Source organism: Pristis pectinata, chromosome 8, assembly GCF_009764475.1.
Source record: "Pristis pectinata isolate sPriPec2 chromosome 8, sPriPec2.1.pri, whole genome shotgun sequence".
In the NCBI taxonomy this organism is placed as follows: Eukaryota; Metazoa; Chordata; class Chondrichthyes; order Rhinopristiformes; family Pristidae; genus Pristis; species Pristis pectinata.
This window is the reverse complement of record NC_067412.1, coordinates 29,576,331-29,595,121: the sequence shown is the minus strand read 5'-3', so window position 1 is coordinate 29,595,121 and position 18,791 is coordinate 29,576,331. Positions and strand designations below refer to the sequence as shown.

General features: G+C 39.9%; 2 protein-coding genes across 2 annotated transcripts; one reads left to right on the top strand and one right to left on the bottom strand.

Annotated features, from left to right (window-relative positions):
- Positions 1–499: 499 nt before the first annotated feature.
- Positions 500–4,645, top strand: rps2 (ribosomal protein S2). The gene is made up of 7 exons (XM_052021984.1): positions 500–649; positions 758–847; positions 1,215–1,322; positions 1,422–1,595; positions 3,577–3,736; positions 4,162–4,253; positions 4,525–4,645. The coding sequence occupies exons 1-7, from the start codon at positions 515–517 to the stop codon at positions 4,603–4,605; spliced, it is 840 nt and encodes a 279-aa protein (XP_051877944.1). The 5' UTR covers positions 500–514; the 3' UTR covers positions 4,606–4,645.
- A 4,997-nt stretch (positions 4,646–9,642) lies between these two features.
- Positions 9,643–18,780, bottom strand: ndufb10 (NADH:ubiquinone oxidoreductase subunit B10). The gene is made up of 4 exons (XM_052021232.1): positions 18,587–18,780; positions 14,702–14,840; positions 13,503–13,642; positions 9,643–9,913 (listed from the first exon to the last, which is right to left on the bottom strand). Exons 1-4 carry the CDS (start codon positions 18,732–18,734, stop codon positions 9,816–9,818), a joined length of 525 nt encoding a protein of 174 aa, XP_051877192.1. The 5' UTR covers positions 18,735–18,780; the 3' UTR covers positions 9,643–9,815.
- Between the last annotated feature and the right edge of the window lie 11 nt (positions 18,781–18,791).

Here is an 18,791-nt window from a genome sequence, read left to right as displayed (position 1 = left end):
GGAGAGTTTGCTGCCGCCGTCTACGTTAGATCAGTCACTATAGCGATGCTTTGTTTTTAAAGTGCTTCATTAAATTTTGAGGTCCAGCAAATGTAACAGTAGACTTTTGGCCAGTATTAGGTCCATTGTTCATCGAAAGTCCTCAACCCCTTGTTTTTTTTATACATCTGGCATCCCATTGAGTGTTCCTATTGAATCTGTTTCTTTACTGAAAAACATAAAAATTAAGGGATCGTAGCCAGAGTTTTGCAATATTGCAAGACCAATCTCATTTCTGCTGGTTGATTGTATGGATTCCAGGCTGCGATTTACAATAAAATCAGGGAACGCTATACTAGGACACTTCCAGTATATTTATGTAGTGGCGTATATTAATTGATTTAGTATTGTGGGCGATCTATGATGTAAGTCAGACTCCTTAGGATGTAGATTTTACTCTGCTTCTGAAATATAAATGTGCTGCTACTGCAACCTGTGATCCGATCCTTAAGTTATTTTTTTTGCTTTACAGCAAATGGCGGACGACGCCGGTGGTAGAGGAGGATTTCGTGGTGGCTTCGGCTCTGGCGGCCGTGGGCGTGGTCGAGGCCGTGGTAGGGGTCGTGGCAGAGGCCGGGGTGCTCGTGGTGGTAAGGCTGAAGATAAGGAAGTAAGGATCACAACTGCATAAATTTAATAATTCTTGTATTTTACGAGCATAAACACAAACTCATGTTTTAGGGCTAGTCCTGAAATGTGTTCCTTAAACTCTCCACAGTGGGTGCCAGTAACAAAGCTTGGGCGTTTGGTGAAAGATATGAAGATCAAGACACTGGAAGAAATTTACCTTTTTTCCCTTCCTATTAAGGTAAAGCTCTGCCAATTAGATTGAGCAGATTAAAGGTTTGACTTCTGTAATGTCTGAATTTTCTTTATTTACATTGAGTTATTGTGGCATGGGTTCCTTTTCCTTAAGATGTTTTATAATAGTTCATGTGGAATCAATTCCATGCATGTCCACATGTGTGGCCATTATCTACAACCAGTAACATCACGGGTAATTTTTTGATGGTGCATTATCTGCTGTTGCAAAAAATTAGAAGCCAGTCGGAATATAATTATCAAGACTCATAGTATTTAGGGAGTTGATTTAATATCCTTACTACCTAACATTTTTTTATAATCCCTTTTGTGTGAAACATTGTTCTGAATTTAATGCTTTTCTTGTTGTATAGGAGTCTGAAATCATTGACTTCTTCCTGGGATCAGCCTTGAAGGATGAAGTTCTCAAGATCATGCCTGTGCAGAAACAAACCCGTGCTGGTCAACGCACGAGATTCAAAGTAAGGGGTTTTGTCTCTTCTTAGATGACCATCTTTATAAAAAGTGAATTATGTTATTTTTTTAATTTGCAGTTTTAATTGTACTATTTAAAATTTCAGGCTTTTGTTGCTATTGGAGACTATAATGGCCATGTTGGATTGGGTGTCAAGTGTTCAAAAGAAGTGGCCACTGCCATTCGAGGAGCTATCATTCTGGCAAAACTGTCAATCATTCCTGTACGACGTGGTTACTGGGGTAACAAAATTGGAAAACCACATACTGTACCTTGCAAGGCAAGTTCAAGTACTGGTAAACATTTTGTGTTTTATGCTGTAAGATTTCAGTTAATCAGAGCTGCTGTTTCTGTGGTGCCGTGAAGAAAGTGGTGCAGTGAATATCTGGCACCACATAAATAAAACAATTGTTTATCTTTTGTTTTGGCTGCATCAAGATGAATAAGTAAACGTGTTTAGTAGGGTATGTATGGATCCAACTGGTTGTTCTGCCATTTAAGAGAATTGCAGTTGACCTAACTCCATATACCCACTTTTTCCTTTTGGGATAACAAAAAATTGCTATTCTTGAATGTAAAGGTGATAATTGACCTAGCACCGGTTTCCATCTCTCCTTATATTTAATTTAATGCTCAGCAGAATGTTACCTGCATTTCAATTTTATGCAGCACTCTCTCCAGTGCCATTATATCTTTTGTAATATATGCTACCAGCATTATGCTCACCGCTTTAGATGTGATCTAAGCAAAGCTTTGCATAGCTTTGTGTTATTCCAGTTCTCTAGGTAGGAAGACCACCATCCCATTAGCTTTTTTTGATTCTGTTCCTGGCCATGACAATGTGGACTCACGTGTGGGTCCCATATGTGTTGACCCACAAATCTCTGGACCATCATTGTTTTAAAAAGTACTTTTCTATCCTTTTTATTTCCAAAGTGGAAACCTTCTCCAGTCAGTTCTGATGAAGGGTCTTTGACCGGAAATGTTAACTCTTGCCACATACGTAGCCTGACATGAGTATTTCCAGCATATTCTGTTTTTATTTCTGTTGTCACTTTCTAGTCCATTCATCTGTATTAGTTCTAAACATGATGAATGAATGCTGACTCCCAACATGGATTCTTGCAAGACTTCAAGTTCCATCTTCGATCTGTGGAAATTGCATCTTCTCAGAGTACCTGTCTGTTGTGGCCCTGTCCTGAGTCCAATTTGTGCAGATTCAGTCTTTGTGATGCACTTTCTGCCTGTCCTAAGACTAGTGCCAGTGTTCAATGTTCCTTCAGCCATTTATTCAATTTATTAATTGCTTATCCCAATGCTAGTTGGCCTGTGGCTCTGTTTAAAAAAAATACAGGCAAAAATTCCTGAAGTCCTGCTGTAAAATGTAGTTCTTCTCAATCCTTGGTCCTAACACAAGACAATGGCAACTGGGTCTTTCCTATCAAATATCCTTTCCATATGGCTTGAAATATTCCTTATGCTGGCACTCAAGAAAAAGTAGTGAACAGCATTTTCAATTCTGTTTACAAAGGATGCTGTAATTATGAAAGCCTCTTGAATTACCATACCACTCTTCCTTTTCCTCACGCTGGAGAACCTCTATACATTTGATAAACTAGCTATCTAAAATGCAGTTCAACCAGGAGTCTTATCTTTCCCACTATGTCGTCAATCAAATTTACCCTATTCTGAAAGACGTAAGAGACTACAGACGCTGGAATCTGGAGCAACAAACAATCTGCTGGAGGAACTCAGCGAGTCGAGCAGCATCTACAGGGAGAAAGGAATTGTCGACGTTTTGGGTTGAAACCCTGACTCAGTCCTGATGCAGGGCTTTGACCAGAAACGTTGACAATTCTTTTCCCCCACTGACTTGTTCAGATTGTTTGCTGAACCCTATTTTGATCCTGTACTTCGGGTTGCAAAGTGTGACAGGTCTGGATTAAATTCTCCAGAGTAGTCTTGCTATCTGCAGTTCAGACAAATAACAGAACAGCAAAAGCGGGTTGTCTTTTACACAAACAATGCTGCAGAAATTTACTGGAATATACCAACTTGGGCAAGTATTCTGCCCTATAAAGTGGTTTTCTGTTTTTCGTGTGTATTTTTTTGTCATTGAGAATTGACTGAAATGTGAATTGTCAGCTTCTTTATTGAGTAATCTTGTAAAGTTAGTGTTAGATTTTTTGAAACAAAAATTTAGTGATTTATTAACTAACATTTTGAAAACAAAGTGTTACTTTTAAATGTCCTCTATACAGGTAACTGGCCGATGTGGTTCAGTTTTGGTCCGTCTGATCCCTGCTCCCCGTGGTACTGGTATAGTCTCGGCCCCTGTACCCAAGAAACTACTCCAGATGGCTGGTATTGATGATTGCTACACCTCAGCCAGAGGCTGCACAGCTACACTGGGCAACTTTGGTAAGTCAGGGTCCTGATCTTGGCAAAAGCCTTTCTGCTGAGTTTTGTTTAATTTCTTTTGTGGAGAAAAGTTGTCAGTCACTTTGTATTGGAATTGTGTAATTATGTTTGAAGGTAGAACAATGTGAGATTACATTTGTTTACTGATACCAATTTTTAAAGGACAGTTGGATAGTTAATAACTTTGGGGGCCATAGTGATTTTATGACACTGTATTTGAGTTTAGTTGTGTTCAGCATAGAAGGTTTTTGGTTTCTCTCAATTCTGCATAGTCTAACCTACTAATATGAAATTAGTGTATTATGAGAGAAATGGAGCAACTAGATATGGATGTTTTACCTGTTGCCTTTGAAGTTCAACACCGGATTTCAAGTTTTATTTTAGAAACTGACCAATGTAGTATAATTTGCTTTGCTTGTTTACAGCTAAAGCTACCTTTGATGCCATCTCTAAGACTTACAGCTATCTGACCCCAGATCTTTGGAAAGAGACTGTATTTACCAAGGCTCCTTACCAGGTACGCAAATTCTTTATAAATGTTTGAAAGGTTTTGATGTGTGTACAAGGCCATGAATTTATTTTAATAATGAAAAGATTTGGAAATCATTTTATTCAGTCACTTTAGTTGTGTAATGCCAGTGCTGAATTAAACCATGTAGAATATATAAAAAAATATATAATTTACTAAGTAACTTCTAGGTAACACTTCAGTTTATATTTTGTGCTAGTGTCCATTCCATTGGTAAGCATTACCAGCTTTCAAACTTTCTTTGTTTTTCCCTTTTTAGGAGTTCACTGATCACCTGGCCAAAACTCACACCCGTGTGTCTGTTCAAAGGTCCCAGTCTGCTGTTGCTCCAGCAACATAAGCATTTAGGAGAAGAATGAAATAAAATCATTTTCCTATGACATTGTGTTATTGTGCTTTGTTTTGACTAGGAGTGGATTTTGGTATATGTAGCAGGTTATAAGTGAAAGTGGTTGCTAAGTCTTGGATGTAATCTTGATAAATAGGTGACAGTTTGCCTCTGCATTTGATATAAATTACCCTTTGTCCCTCTGCAAAATAATCAATTGATGAATATAGGGCAACCTTGCACATACTGACAAGAAGTTAACAAAATGTAAAGTACTGGGGTTTCTGCATAGGGGACTATTCATTCTAGTATTATAACTCTTCTACTTTTCCCTAGCCCACAAACTTGTTCTCCTTTTTCTGGTTCTAAAGTCTGCTATTTGCTGTCCCTTCAGACCCTGAACTTGTAAAAGTTAACTGCTCCAGAAAATATCTTGCTTATCTAATTTGCTTCAATTATTTAAGCCAGTGGCTTTTGTGCTCTGAATTTTCAAGTGATTAAATGTTTCTGTTGGTTAAAAGGCAGTGATTGAATTTGGAATCTGTTTAAAAAGCCATAATCCTTTTTATTTATTGTATTTTGTAATAGATCCATGACTTACAGGTGTGGAAATCAGCAGCCTTGTTAATGATCCAGAAAAGTCCTTCAGTTTATTTATGTATGCTCATCTCAGGCAATGTAGAATTTAATGTGGTCAGCTGATTTCCAAACCTGCTGAAGATCCACTTGATCGCAATGCTCATTTATGTATTGCAGATGGTGCATTATGTACTCATTTCTGTTGTAACATTTAGTGGTGAATCATAGATCCTGCAGTTTCTTGTGGATACTTTTTTGCTGTAATAGTTTACCTCCCTCAGCAAAGTTGAACGTGGCGTTGGGTATTGTAGAAGGCTGGTAAATTTCATATGTAAAGTAGGTTGGAGGGCTATATGACATTTTTCTTTTGAGGTTGTGTCTTAATTCTATTAACAATAAGTCAATTGTTGAAACATGATTTTCTTCAGCTACTGTCCACCTTCCATATTACTGGCCTGTTTCCAGCTTCCTCCTAGATAACAATGAGCATGATTAAATCTTACATTCAGTTTGGGGAGGTGAAGTATGGGTCCAAGACTAGCATTTTAAACTTTGAACAATAATGGGGCCAAAAAACAATTAGCTGAAGTAAACCAGCAAATTAAGTTAAAGAATTGTCAGTTGTGACACAATGGCAGAAATTTGACAGGATCTTTCAAAGACGTGATTGTGCTAGGGACGGTGCAGAGGATATTCACCTAGATGTTGCCTGGATTGGAGAACTTTAGTTATGGGCAGAGATTGGATAGGCTGGGCTTTTTTTCCCTGGAGTGAAGGAGGCTAAGGGGTGACTTGATAAAATTGAGCGCACCCTTCCACCATCTTAAAGGTAGTGCCAGAGGTGACTTTTTGCATGCAGCTCCCAAGGGAATTATAAAATACTCACATTTACAACTATTACAGCTGAAATCTACAGCCACAGAGACTGCAATAATCAATATTGCTTCAAGTCATTTTAAAAAAAATATCCAGGGATCTTAAGAACTGACAGCCTCTGGACCACCCAGGGAGTGAGTGCAGCAACTGGAAGCTCAGGGGATGTCTCCATTGTTTCAAAGTTGGCGGCAGGTAAAGCTGAAATGCAGGGTCCTAAGGCCTGTACCCAACCCCCACCATCCTCCTGGCTAATCTACAGTCTGGAAAATAAAATTGAAGACCTCAGTGCAAGACTACAGTACCAGAGGGACATTGGGAACTGTTGTGTACTCTGCTTCACAGAGGCTTACCCCCAGCACTTTGGACACAGCTCCAGCCCAAGGGCTTCACTATCCATCAGACCTTCACCATGGACTCTGGATGGTGGCATCAGGTAAAGGCAGTGGCATTTGGTTCATGGTTAACTCATAGTGCACAGACGTGGCAGTTCAGTCATAGTCCTGATACCCCAACCTGGAACATCGGGCGGTCAAGCGTTGTATGTTTTATTGGCCAGGGAGTTCTCTGCTGTCATCCTGACAGCGGTGTACATTCCATCCCTGGCAAATGTCAAGCTGGCACTGGAGGAGCTGAGCACTGTGATCAACAGTCACAAGACAGTGCACTCTAATGCCTTCCCAATCATGGGGGACTTCAACCAGACTAGCTTGGTCTCTGACAAACCACCACCAACATATTACCTGTGGAACTAGAGGAGCCAACACTCAATCACTGTTACACCTCCATCAAGGATGCTAACCGTGCCATCCCACGCCTGCACTTCGGCAAGTCCGATCACCTGGCTGTACTTCTACTCCTGACATATAGGTAGAGACTGAAGACCCACAGCACCAGTGGTGAGGACTGCAAAGGTATGGTCAAGGGAAATGGAGGAACATTTACAGAACTGCTTTGAATTGGTGGACTGGATCATATTCAGGGATTTATCTTTGGCTCTGAATGAATGTGTCATGGCAGTCATCGACTTAATCAAGATCTGCGTAGATGAGTGTGTGCTGTTGAGAACATACAGTTTTCCCAAACTGGAAGCCCTGGATGAACCAGGAGATTCACAGTGTGTAGAGGGCTAGATCTGTGGCATTCAAGACTGGCGATCCAGAACCCTACAAGAAGTCCAGGTATGATGTACAGAAGGCCATCATGAGAGTGAAAAGGCAATTCTGTGTGAAGTTATAGACTCAATTGGATGCACAACAGCTGTGGCAGGGTTTGCATGCCATTACTTATTATAAGATGAAACCTAACAGGATGAGGTCAATGCCTTTTATGCATGCTTTGAAAGGGAGAATAACACTACACCTGTGTGAATACCCACAGCATCTGGTGACCTTATGATCTCTATCTCAGAGGCCGATGTCAGAATATCCTTTGAGAGAGTGAACCCTCGCAAGGCATCAGGCCCCGATGGTGTACCTGGCAGGGTATTGAAAATCTGTGCCAACCAACTGGCTGGATATTTAAGGACATATTCAACCTCTGCTGCAGTTGGAGGTTCCCACCTGCTTCAAAAGGGCATCAATCATAGCAGTGCCCAAGAAGAGCAGGGTGAGCTGCCTCAATGACTATCGCCCAGTAGCACTCACATCTACTGTGATGAAGGGCTTTGAGAGGTTGATCATGGCTCGAATTAACTCCTGCCTGAGCAAGGACCTTGGACCTGCTGCAATCTGCATACTGCCACAACAGGTCTACCTACAGTGGATGCAATCTCACTGGCTCTCCACTCTGCTTTGGAGCACCTAGACAACAGCAAAACATACATCTGGCTGCTGTTTATCCATTACAGCTGTGTTCAATACCATCATCCCCTCAGTACTAATCAGCAAGCTTCAAAACTTGGGCCTCTGTATCTTCCTCTGCAACTGGATCCTCGACTTCCTTCTCGGGAGACCACGATCAGTGCGGATCAGTAGTAACATCTCCTCGCTGACAATCAACACAGGTGCACCTCAAGGATGTGTGCTTAGCCCACTGTTCTACTCTCTACACATGACTGTGTGGCTAGGCACAGCTCAAACACCAACTATAAATTTGCCGATGAGGAGGTATACAGGAGTGAGATAGATCAGCTAGTTGAGTGGTGTCCCAACAACAACTGTCAGCAAGCCCAAAGAATTGATTGTGGACTTCAGGAAGGGAAAGTCAGAACACACACCAGTCTTCTTTGAGGAGTCAGTGGTGGAAAGGGTGAGCAACTTCAAGTTCCTGGGCATCTATATCTCAGGATCGATCTTGGGCCCAACACAGTGATGCAATCACAAAGATGGTATGCCAGCAGCTCAACTTCATTAGAAATTTGAGGAGATTTGGTATGTCACCAAAGACTCTTGCAAATGTCTACAGATGTACAGTGGACAGCATTCTGACTGGTTGCATCACTGCCTGATACAGAGGCTCCAATGTGCAGGATCGAAAGAGGCTGCAGTGGGTTGTAGACTTAGCCAGCTCCATTACGGACACAACCCTCCCCATTATCAAGGGCATCTTCAAGAGGTGGTGCTTCAAGGCAGCAGCATCCATCACTAAGGATCCTCACCACCTGAGATATGCCTTCTTATTAGCACCGCCTCATGATTCCTCTTTTGCACTATTTATTTTTGGAACTTATAGTAATTTGTCTTTGTCTTGCACTGTACTGATGCTGCAAAACAAATTTCATGATGTAGGTCAGTGATGATAATCTCTGATTACCAGAGAGATGGTACTGAGTAAATTGTGAATTGATTAATCTTTGGGCTCTGATGGACTTCATTTTAAGACTTTAAAGGTGTCATAGAGTGATACAGCACAGAAGTGGGCCCTTTGGTCCATTGAGTCTGTGCTGATCATCTATTTACACTAATCCTACATTTCATTGCTTTTATTCTTCAACTCCCATCAATTCTCCATAGGTTCTACACTCAACTACACACTTGGGGCAATTTAATCAACCAATGCACAGTTTTGAGTTGTGGAAAGAAACCAGAGCACCAGGTGGAAATGCACACAATCACAGGGACAATATACACTCTACATAGGCTGCTTTGAATCTGGATCTTTGGAGTTGAGGTAGCAGCTCTACTAGTCTGTTGGCCTTAAATCTTGAAGGATGAATAAGGTAAATTTTTAAAAGAAAGGCCTTTCCTCGATCTCAGCTGCATGATGTTTGATCCTATGATTTGCATATAATATACTACAAGATCTGATGGTGCAAGAAAAAAAATTGAGGCCCATTGGTCCACCAAATTGTTGGGCATAGCATTAATTGAATCATAAAAATAGATGAACTCAGACAGAATATCAAAATACCTTTGCAATACCAAGAAAAATGATTAGGTCAAATACTGCTGGATATACTTAACCAAAACACAGGTAACACCCTGTGATTGGAGAAGCTAAACCTTTACTATCTCTGAATGAACACCACTGAAGTGAATGCTGATTTTCAGCAGCAGATTTTCTAATTTACAGGATGATGTGCAAAAACTCATCTCATTACCTGTACTTACTGAAGGTTATAAGGACTAAAACATCTGAAGTATTGACAAGCATGGGTTACAGATTAGGCATTATTTATTATTTAGCAGGTCCATGCATCTTAGATCACATTCATGTGAAATTTAACATTCTGCACAATTCAAACACATTCAGACTGTACATAATAGGTGATTTGTCACAAATTTCATTTTAAAAAAAAATGACTTTGCAGAGATTTTTGGTGAATGCTCTTATGCATCACCTTTTGCCTTTTCTCTTTCCTCAATCATTCGATGTTTCTGCTTCATTAGACATTTTCTGGCACTAGCATAAGCCCCAAGATCGCCATCTAAAAGAAAAAGGGGAAAAACAGTCAGCAAAGGAATCAGATTAAAAAAATTACTCTATTTACTGAACTATTCATATCATGAGAAAAAAAGTAGAATAAAAACACTATGCATCTAGTTATCTACTGCAAGAAATTCTTCCAATAAATTACACACCCTCTTCATTTTCAACTCTGATGTTTTATCAGTAAACTGAACGTATAATTTTAACTAGGTATGGGTGCTATATAGAGTCATACACCTGAGAAACAGGCCCTTCAGCCCAAACTATGCCAAACAAAATGTCTATCCGAGCTAGTCCCATTTACCTGTGTTTGGCTATATCCCTCTAAAATTTTATTATCCATACACCAGTCCAAATATCTTTTAAATGTTGTAATTATACCTGCCTCTACAGCTTCCTCTGGCAGCTTGTTCCATATACCCACTAGCCTCTGTGAGAGAAGTCACCTCATGTCCCTTTTAAATCTTTCCCCTCTCACCTCTAGTTTTAGACTCCCCTACTCTGGGAAGACTGACCATCCACCTTATCTACACCTCTCATAAATTTTATATACTGTACCTCTGAGGTACCCCACAGCCTCTTATGCTCCATGGAAAAAGTCCAGCCTAAGCAACTCCTGTACTCAATACGCTGACCAATGAAGGCAAGCATGCCCAATGTCTTCTTCACCAACCTGTCTGCTTGTGTTGCCACTTTCAGGGAATTATGTACTGGTACCCTAGGTCTCTCTGTTCTACAACACGCTCTAGGGCCTAACATTTACTGTGCAAGTCCTGCCCTGGTTTAACTTCCCCAAATACAACACCCCACACTTAGAGTTAAATTCCATGGCCCACTTTCCTAGTTCATTTAGATCCTGCTGTAATCTTAGGTAACCTTCTTCACTGTCCACTACACCAATTTTGATATCATCTGCAAAATTACCATGTATGGAAAAATCTATTCCACTCAAAAAAATTCTAATATATATATTTCAGTAGGGAATACAATTTGAATGCTCAAAAATGTTTTGCTAGACAAGGTTCAATACTATTTTATAAATCCAGTCTAATTCTCTCAGATCCAGTAAAAAAAAATCCAATGTTTTACTGGGGTATTCTCAAAAATATTGACGCTGATCCACAAGAGGATGTCAAGGCAAATGACCTCAATCTCATCATACAGAAATGGAGAGGTTTTGTGTTGAAAGCTGACATGTAAATGCAACAATCAGTTAGGGAAGCAAATAGTATAATGGCTTTTATTGCAAGAGAATTAGAGTAGAGTAATAGCGAGAACATACTATAATTGTACAGGCTGTTGGTAATACTGCACCAGAAGTATGCCATTGAAGACATGGCTATCAACGTTGGAAGGATTAAAATAAAATCAGGGATGAGCTCAAGGTCAGAATTGGTAGGGCCTATTTCAAACAATGACTTCACACACATGTTTGGTGGGTCACATTACAAGGACTAAATTAGTTGGCCCAGAAGAGGCTAGAAAAATGTGAAGTGAGCTCATGTAGAGACAAGGGTAAAAATTTTAAATAATAAAAACACTACAAAGCAGATTAAGCAGCATGAATGGACAGAAAGGCAGAAATAAAATTTAAATTAAGAATGTCAGAGTTAGGAGAAGAAATAAGTCATCTGGTCCTTTGAAATTGCTCCACCTTTCACCAATCTTCTACCTCAACACCACTTTCCTGCACTATCCCCATATCCCTCGATTCTCATAATATTCAGAAACCTATCACTCTGTCTTGAATGAACTCAATGATGACGTCTCTACAGATCCCCAGGGTAGAGAATTCCAAAAGGTTCACTACCCTCTGGGTGAAGAGGTTTCTCCTCATCTCTGTCCTAACTGGTCAAACTGTCATTCCAAAAACATGACCCAATTCTGGGCTTCTCACGCCAGGAGAAACATCCTCCCTGCATCCACCATGCCAATTCCTGTAAGAATTCTGCAACCTTCAATAAGCTCATCTCTCAATCTTCTAAGTTAGAGAATACAAGCTTTTTCTATTCAATCTTTCCTCATGCAGCAAATCCTTTATGCACTAGACTGGTCCTGGAATCTTTTCTGCAATCAGTCTAAGCAAATAATTTTTTTTTAAAAAAAGGCAAAGAGACCAAAACTATACACAATACTCCAGGTATAGTCTCACCAATGGCCTGTGTAACTGTAGTATGCCCTTTTTATTCTTACTCAAATTCTCTTGCAATAAGAGCTGATGTACCATCGGCCCTCTTAACTAATTGCTGCACCTGTATGTTAGTTTCAATGACTTGTTTACAAGGACATCTAAGTCCCTTTAAAAATGAACATTTCCTAATACATCAGGATTTAAAACAAAACGCACTTCAGTTTTGTGCACCAAAAATGAAACTTCACATTTTCCACATTACATTCCCCTGCCATGTTCTCACTCACTCAGCTTGTCTACATCCCCTTGAAGCCTTTTTACATTCTCCTCATTATTCAATCCCACCAATTTTGTTACCATCAGGAAACTTAGAAACATGGCATATGGTTCCCTCTCACAAATCATTAGTTGTGAATGGCTGGGGCCCAAGCACTAATCCTGTAGTACCCCACTTCACCTGCTAATTTCAAAAGATCCATTTATTCTCATTCTTTGAATATGTCAATCAACCAATTTTCAATCCATGCCAGTATATTACCCCCAAATCAATACATTAACCAATCTGAGTGGTACCTTATCAAAAGTCTTCTGAAGATGTAAATACAACATCCTCTGCTTCCCCTTCATCTATTCTATCAGAAACATCCTTAAGTTATTCCAAGATTAGCTGATGATCGTTCGTCATATTCCCCTTTTGGAATGAGAATTTTTATACTGCCGGATCAGAGAACAATGTTCTGACGAAGGATGTTCAACCTGAAACATTAACTGTTTCTCTCTCCACAGAAGCTGCCTGGCCTGCCAAGTTTTTCCCCAGCATTTTCTATTTTTTTAATATTATTTTCAGAGCCAATTTTAATCAGCAGGGCGGCATGGTAGCATAGCGGTTAGTGCGACACTATTACAGCACCAGCAATCGGGGTTCGATCCCTGTCACTGTCTGTAAGGAGTTTGTACATTCTCCCGTGTCTGCGTGGGTTTCCTCCCACATTCTAAAAGACGTACGGGTAGGTCAATTTGGGTTTAAAATGGGCGGCAAGGACTCATTGGGCCGGAAGGGCCTGTTACCACGCTGTAAATAAAATTTTAAAAAATTTTAAATTAAAATTGAATTTAATTTTAAGAACAGGAGAAATGGATGAACATGGACTACATGGGTTAGGATTTGTAAACCAGGCTGTGATGAGCTCAAGTTTACATTGGCTGGAAGATGGGAGGCCCGCCAGGAAGGCTGGTGAATAATTTATGTTTTTCTTGTGAATCTCATGCTATGTGACTGTACTGCTGCTACAAGTAAGTTTCTCATTGTACCTGTGCATACATGTACTTATGCATATGACGATAAACTTGACTGACTTTGGAAGATAAAGGCAGAAATGGAAATGTCAGCAGATGAGCTGAGCCAGAGATGAAGGTGGATTTCCTCGGTCAAATAACTGCTGCGAGAGTTACTTACATCTTGACTGGTAGCCTTTAGCCGCTTCTTTAAATTGCTCCAGTTCTTTAGCACAGTTCTGTATGTAGCTGTTACCTTCCCGTTGCTGGCAGGCCCTCAGACGCTCCTGGAGAATTTTAATAATTTCCTGATCGACCTTGCTGAAGAAAAAAAGTGCAGGTTTATTTTTAAAAAAGTTTACCTTGATTTTAGAAGCTTTATTGGTTTGGAACAATCTATATGCTTTGGCCATCACTGAATATTCGACTTCCAACAAGTGGGTCCACGGCTGAACTCTAGATCCAGTTGTTTGTTTACTTTGGCTTTAAAGGTTTCAACGAACAATTAAGCACAGTAGACGCAGAAGAGAGAGAGAGAAAAGAAAATCACATGTAACATTGCCTACAAAGCACGGCAATGAAAAACTGAAACCAGCAACAGATTTGTCCTTTAAGCGCCATGATAAATTTCCTCCCTTGTTGAAGAACATGTATATCCTCTAAAACTCCTATCCTCCAAACTAATACTCGCAACTGAAGAGATGCTGAGCAGTGCAAGCAGAGAGATTAGGTCCAAAATAATGAGGGAATGAGAAAGATCTGAGGAGAGGGGCCATGAAATAAAAGACAAAGCTGTGTTAAGATTCAATACAAATTTAACATGCTTTCTCTGCTTTTCAATTCTCCTTTTTATAACCTTATTAAACCGTATTGCTCATTTTCAGGATTTGTGTAACTATGCTTGCATCATTTTACTGCTTTTCTCCAGTCAGTCAAGAAAGACAGAAGGTACAAGTTATTGATAAGGAGAAAGGAGAGAGATAAGGGAGAAGTGCGCAGAAGAATCAGACCTCAAGTAAATTGTTGGAAAGAAACAATTTCAAAAGGCATTAGTGGCTATCGGAATGTTACTGTTAATATATCAATTAATTACAGAGAATACGAGCATCTACCTAGCTTCATGCTTGTGACTTTGCAAGTGTACAGTTTCTTTTTCACCCTGCTGGGCTTTGAAAGATTGACCACCCCATGTCAGAAGAATAAAGAAATAGTTCAGGGAACAAAGAACCTTTTTACTTCCTGTTATACTTTGGTGTGTGATTAAGAAATCAACTTGAATAACTTTACTGAAATCATTGTTTGTCTCCATTCTATAAGAACAATCATGTTTGCCTCACTAGCAAAACAGTACTTCCAGAATTTTAAAAAGTAGGTACATACTAGTCCCTTCTCCACTGCATCTCTGCTTCATAATAGCACAGGTAATCACCCAGCTGACATTCAGTCAAATCCGGCACTCGTCTGAAATTCTGATGATAGTAATAAAATATATTCTTTTTCCGTTGGCGTTCCACCCATTCTGCAAATAAAAACCACAAAAACAGCATTCAGTTTTTATGCAAGTCCACGTTCAAGATCTCCCAAGGAAACGTCTCTTATCTGATGGATTTTCAGTTGATTTTGACATTTACCAAAATACAGGAGGGCGAAACAGTTTCGGTGACTGTTTCCATGTGAAGCTTTGGTTGAACTTCAGCCATTACAATGAAGCGTTATGCACGTTGTTCAGATGAATCAGATTTGCTTTCACAATCCTCTAAACAGCATTACCCATGTTGAAAAGAAAGTTTTAACAAGGATATTCAACCTACGACCAGGCAATGTTTACCATTACTGCTGCAAGTGCAACAAGAGCCTCCTTTGGAGAAAGGATTTCAAATGCTGGCATAGCTTATAGCAGGAATATATTTGACCCATGCCAGGTGAAACATATATGTTCAGTCCACAATGCATAATGCGATGGATAATCATATTCCCAAGCACTTAGAAATGAGAAAAATGGCATAAGAAATTATAGGAGCATGCTATGGCTCCTGAGCCTGCTTTATCATTCAATATGATCACAGATGAATCTTCTGCCTCGTCCTATGTCTTGTCTGATCCCCATATCCCTAGAAATCTTTTCATCCCAGTTCTGAATCCACCCAGTAACCGAGCATCAAAAGTCCTCCAGGATACAGAATTCCAAGTATTCAAACCCTCCCCTCCAAGTAAAGAAATTTCTCGTCTCAGTTCTAAATGGCCCACCACTTATCCTGACACCGTGGCTCAAAGACATTTGAAATGCAGCTTAATAATTCTATAAAGTGTAGAAGACTGTCTACTTTATGTATTGCATATAAGCATGCAGTCCACCCCTTCACACAGCAAAGCCTAGACAAAGTATTGGCATGGACAGAAAAGCAACAAAAGTATAGAAGTACCAGGCAATAACTATTTCCAACAAGATAAAGTGACACTGTGGTTAAAAGAAAATCAACTATGATCTTCTTAAATGGCTCAGCAGGCACAAGGGGATGAACAGTCTTCTCCTACTTCTATGTTGTTATGTTCATATACCCTTGATATGCAGAGGGATTACTATTGTTAACTCTGCCATCAACAATATCAGAGGTCGCTACTTCCCAGAAACTGAGAATTGAGAAAAATGGCACAAGGCGGCCCATACTATCAGGACAAAGCAGTCTGCTTGATTAGTACCTCATCTACTACCCTGATCATGCAGTTTCTTCATCACCAGCATACCAACTAAACTGTAAACCACTTTCAAATTACACTGCAATCACTCACCTTGACACTTCCAATGATCTCCCAATTCTGACCTCTACTATGAGAAAAATGGCAGCAGCCACAAGGGAAGCCCTCCCACCTGTAGGTTCCCCTCCAAGTGGCACACCATCCCTTCACGACTTGGAAATATTGTCATTACTTCATTGTCAATGGGGCTAAGTTCTGGAGTTCACTGCCCAACAACTACTTGTTACCTTACCATCTGCAGTGGTTCAAGAATATAGCTTATCACCACTTTTTCCAGAGGTAATTAGGATCAGGGAATGACCACATGCCAAAGAAAGAAAACAAAAATTCAACACAATTCCAAAAGTGGAGATAGTTGTCAGCAAGTACCATTTTATTAAACAAATTACAGCGCATTGTTGCAAACTGGAGTTATTTCAGACATTACGAAGTACTAAAATGATAGTGCACTCACTAATTTACCTGCAAAGTATGCATGGAAATACAACATTACACCAGGAAATTAATCAGTATACAGAAAACTATAATCCCATTAATAATTGGCCAACTACAACTAATTGATAAAGAAACTGAACAGAAAATAGTTACATTGACAAGTGTTTGATTCCCAATTCATACCTAATTTATTGATTAGATATATGATAATGCAAACCTGGAAGGCAAAGGCGTCCAGATCACAAATTGGAAAGATAAATGAGGTTATATTGCAGGACAAACATAATAAGCAAGATCCACAGACTATAGTCAGTCTATGCACAAGATAATCGTTTGGACAGTGCTGATGATAGAAACTCCATTTAATGGAAGCCAGTTACATATAACATAAGGAAGAAGAAACAATTTTGGTCACTTATAACCAGACCTGATTGACTGATGAACTTTCCAGTCTCATCCACTAACAGGGAGTATCACTGTCACTACACAAAGGCTTTTTCTGTCCAAGTATACTATGAGTTGCATGACAGCAACCATGTTTTTTGTTTTTAAATACCTATTGATGCCCATCTCAAAGGGTCAATTGTTGTTGAGCATTTTGTTAATGACTACATGGTACTCAATGACTGAATATCATGTCACGCTACATTCTTTCAATTACAGCAGTATTTCTTCACTTGCTTAATTTAAAAACTTCTTTACCATATACCAGGCCTGGCAAGTGATCAGGCAAACAAGCTTCCACTAAGTTCATCAACTCCACTCTAAAAATGAGTAAATACAAAGAGGGTGAGTGATCCAGAATGCCTCACCCTCCTTCAGGTAAACCACCTCAATGCAATTAATGCAGTACATATGGGACCAATAATGCAATGGAAATGTATAATCTCCACTTCCAATTCATACAGAAGAATGATTATTCCAAACTTCTGTGACAAAAGTTATAGCACTTAGCAAAAATATAAGCAAATAATTTGCCCATTAGTCCAACAGATATAGTAGTTAATCTCATCAATTTACAACAGGTATTCAACAAATCATAGAACAAACCAATACAACATCAACATGGATGCAGCTTTTTGTCATCTCTTAACCATCATTACATACAGACTGGCTGCCACAATGAACTTAACTCTGGGTTTATATCATTGAACCGAATAAGTACTGCAGAGAGATGGGACCAAAGGAATGATTCATTCACAGCTTGTAGAGAAGGTCCGATTCTTCCAAGCAAGTGTGTCAGTAGTATAGACAACCCTAAATATGAACACCTAGGAATGGTTCTCTCTCTTCAGTGATGTACTGCAAAAGCTTATTACAAACAATATTTGAGTGTCCCAGTTGTAGTTGAGGAAAACTGCAGTTTGTGCAAACGTGTCATCAGACATTGAAAAAAAATGAGACATACAAAAAAAGCACAATGCAGTCCACATCCAGAAAGCCCAATTAATTACAAGTTTTAGTCTGTGCTTAGACTAATCAGTAAGAGGCTGCATGCAATGATTAGCCAACAAGTGTTAATCATGAAAGGAGGCAAATTTTGACCTTTCTTTAAAAATTTAACATTGCTGTGATTCTTCCTGGAACGTTGTCAAGGTGGGCTGATCTTAATTCTTTGAAATGTATGGTAAAAACACTAAACTGAGGACACCAGCATCTGTTGTGCAGAATATTTACAACTTGTTACAAGGAAGCAAAAACTTGACCCCCACCCCCTCCAAGTACTGAATGACCCTCTTTCGTATGCACAGATCACAAATTACATTGCTGGAATTTTCTTACAAATTAAGCTGGAATTCTAATGAATAGCCATCAAACTGAAAACTCTGTTTCTCTCTCTCCCCCCAGAAACTGCTTGATCTGATGAGTGTTTGCAGCATTTTCTGCTTGAATTCAGACACCCAATACTTGCAGCGCTTTGTTTCAGGACTACAACCGAAGGTGTGTGTGCTTTAGGCGCGGAGACTCGCTGTGTCTGCAGCACCTTCTATTGCAAACACTTGTCCCCAGTGAAGGGCATCCCCGGCCCCGGACCAGAGAAGTCGGCCTCATGCACATTCAACCTTCACTCACCCCTGAAGGTTGTAACCGGCAAATCCACCGCATAGTAAAAAAGTTTGCTGACAATAAGCGCAGGGTTGGGTAGAGCGGTCTGCTTGTCCACTACCGGAGTCCGGCTGGGAGGCTGCTGGTAAACGTCCTTGTCCCAATCTTCAGGCATTGCTGCTGCCGAGGTTAATCAACCCAGGACTGGGCCGCGCAGGCGCACTGCACGCAC

Excerpts from the sequence above, each read along its gene's own strand:
- rps2 (XM_052021984.1), top strand. The coding sequence starts at position 515 with ATGGCGGACGACGCCGGTGGTAGAGGAGGATTTCGTGGTGGCTTCGGC. Across the intron at positions 1,596-3,576 it reads CACATACTGTACCTTGCAAG|GTAACTGGCCGATGTGGTTC; the intron begins GCAAGTTCAAGT and ends TCCTCTATACAG. Across the intron at positions 3,737-4,161 it reads AGCTACACTGGGCAACTTTG|CTAAAGCTACCTTTGATGCC; the intron begins GTAAGTCAGGGT and ends GCTTGTTTACAG.
- ndufb10 (XM_052021232.1), bottom strand. The coding sequence starts at position 18,734 with ATGCCTGAAGATTGGGACAAGGACGTTTACCAGCAGCCTCCCAGCCGG. Across the intron at positions 14,841-18,586 it reads GCCGGTTACAACCTTCAGGG|AATGGGTGGAACGCCAACGG; the intron begins GTGAGTGAAGGT and ends TTTTATTTGCAG. Across the intron at positions 9,914-13,502 it reads TAAAGGCTACCAGTCAAGAT|ATGGCGATCTTGGGGCTTAT; the intron begins GTAAGTAACTCT and ends TTTTTCTTTTAG.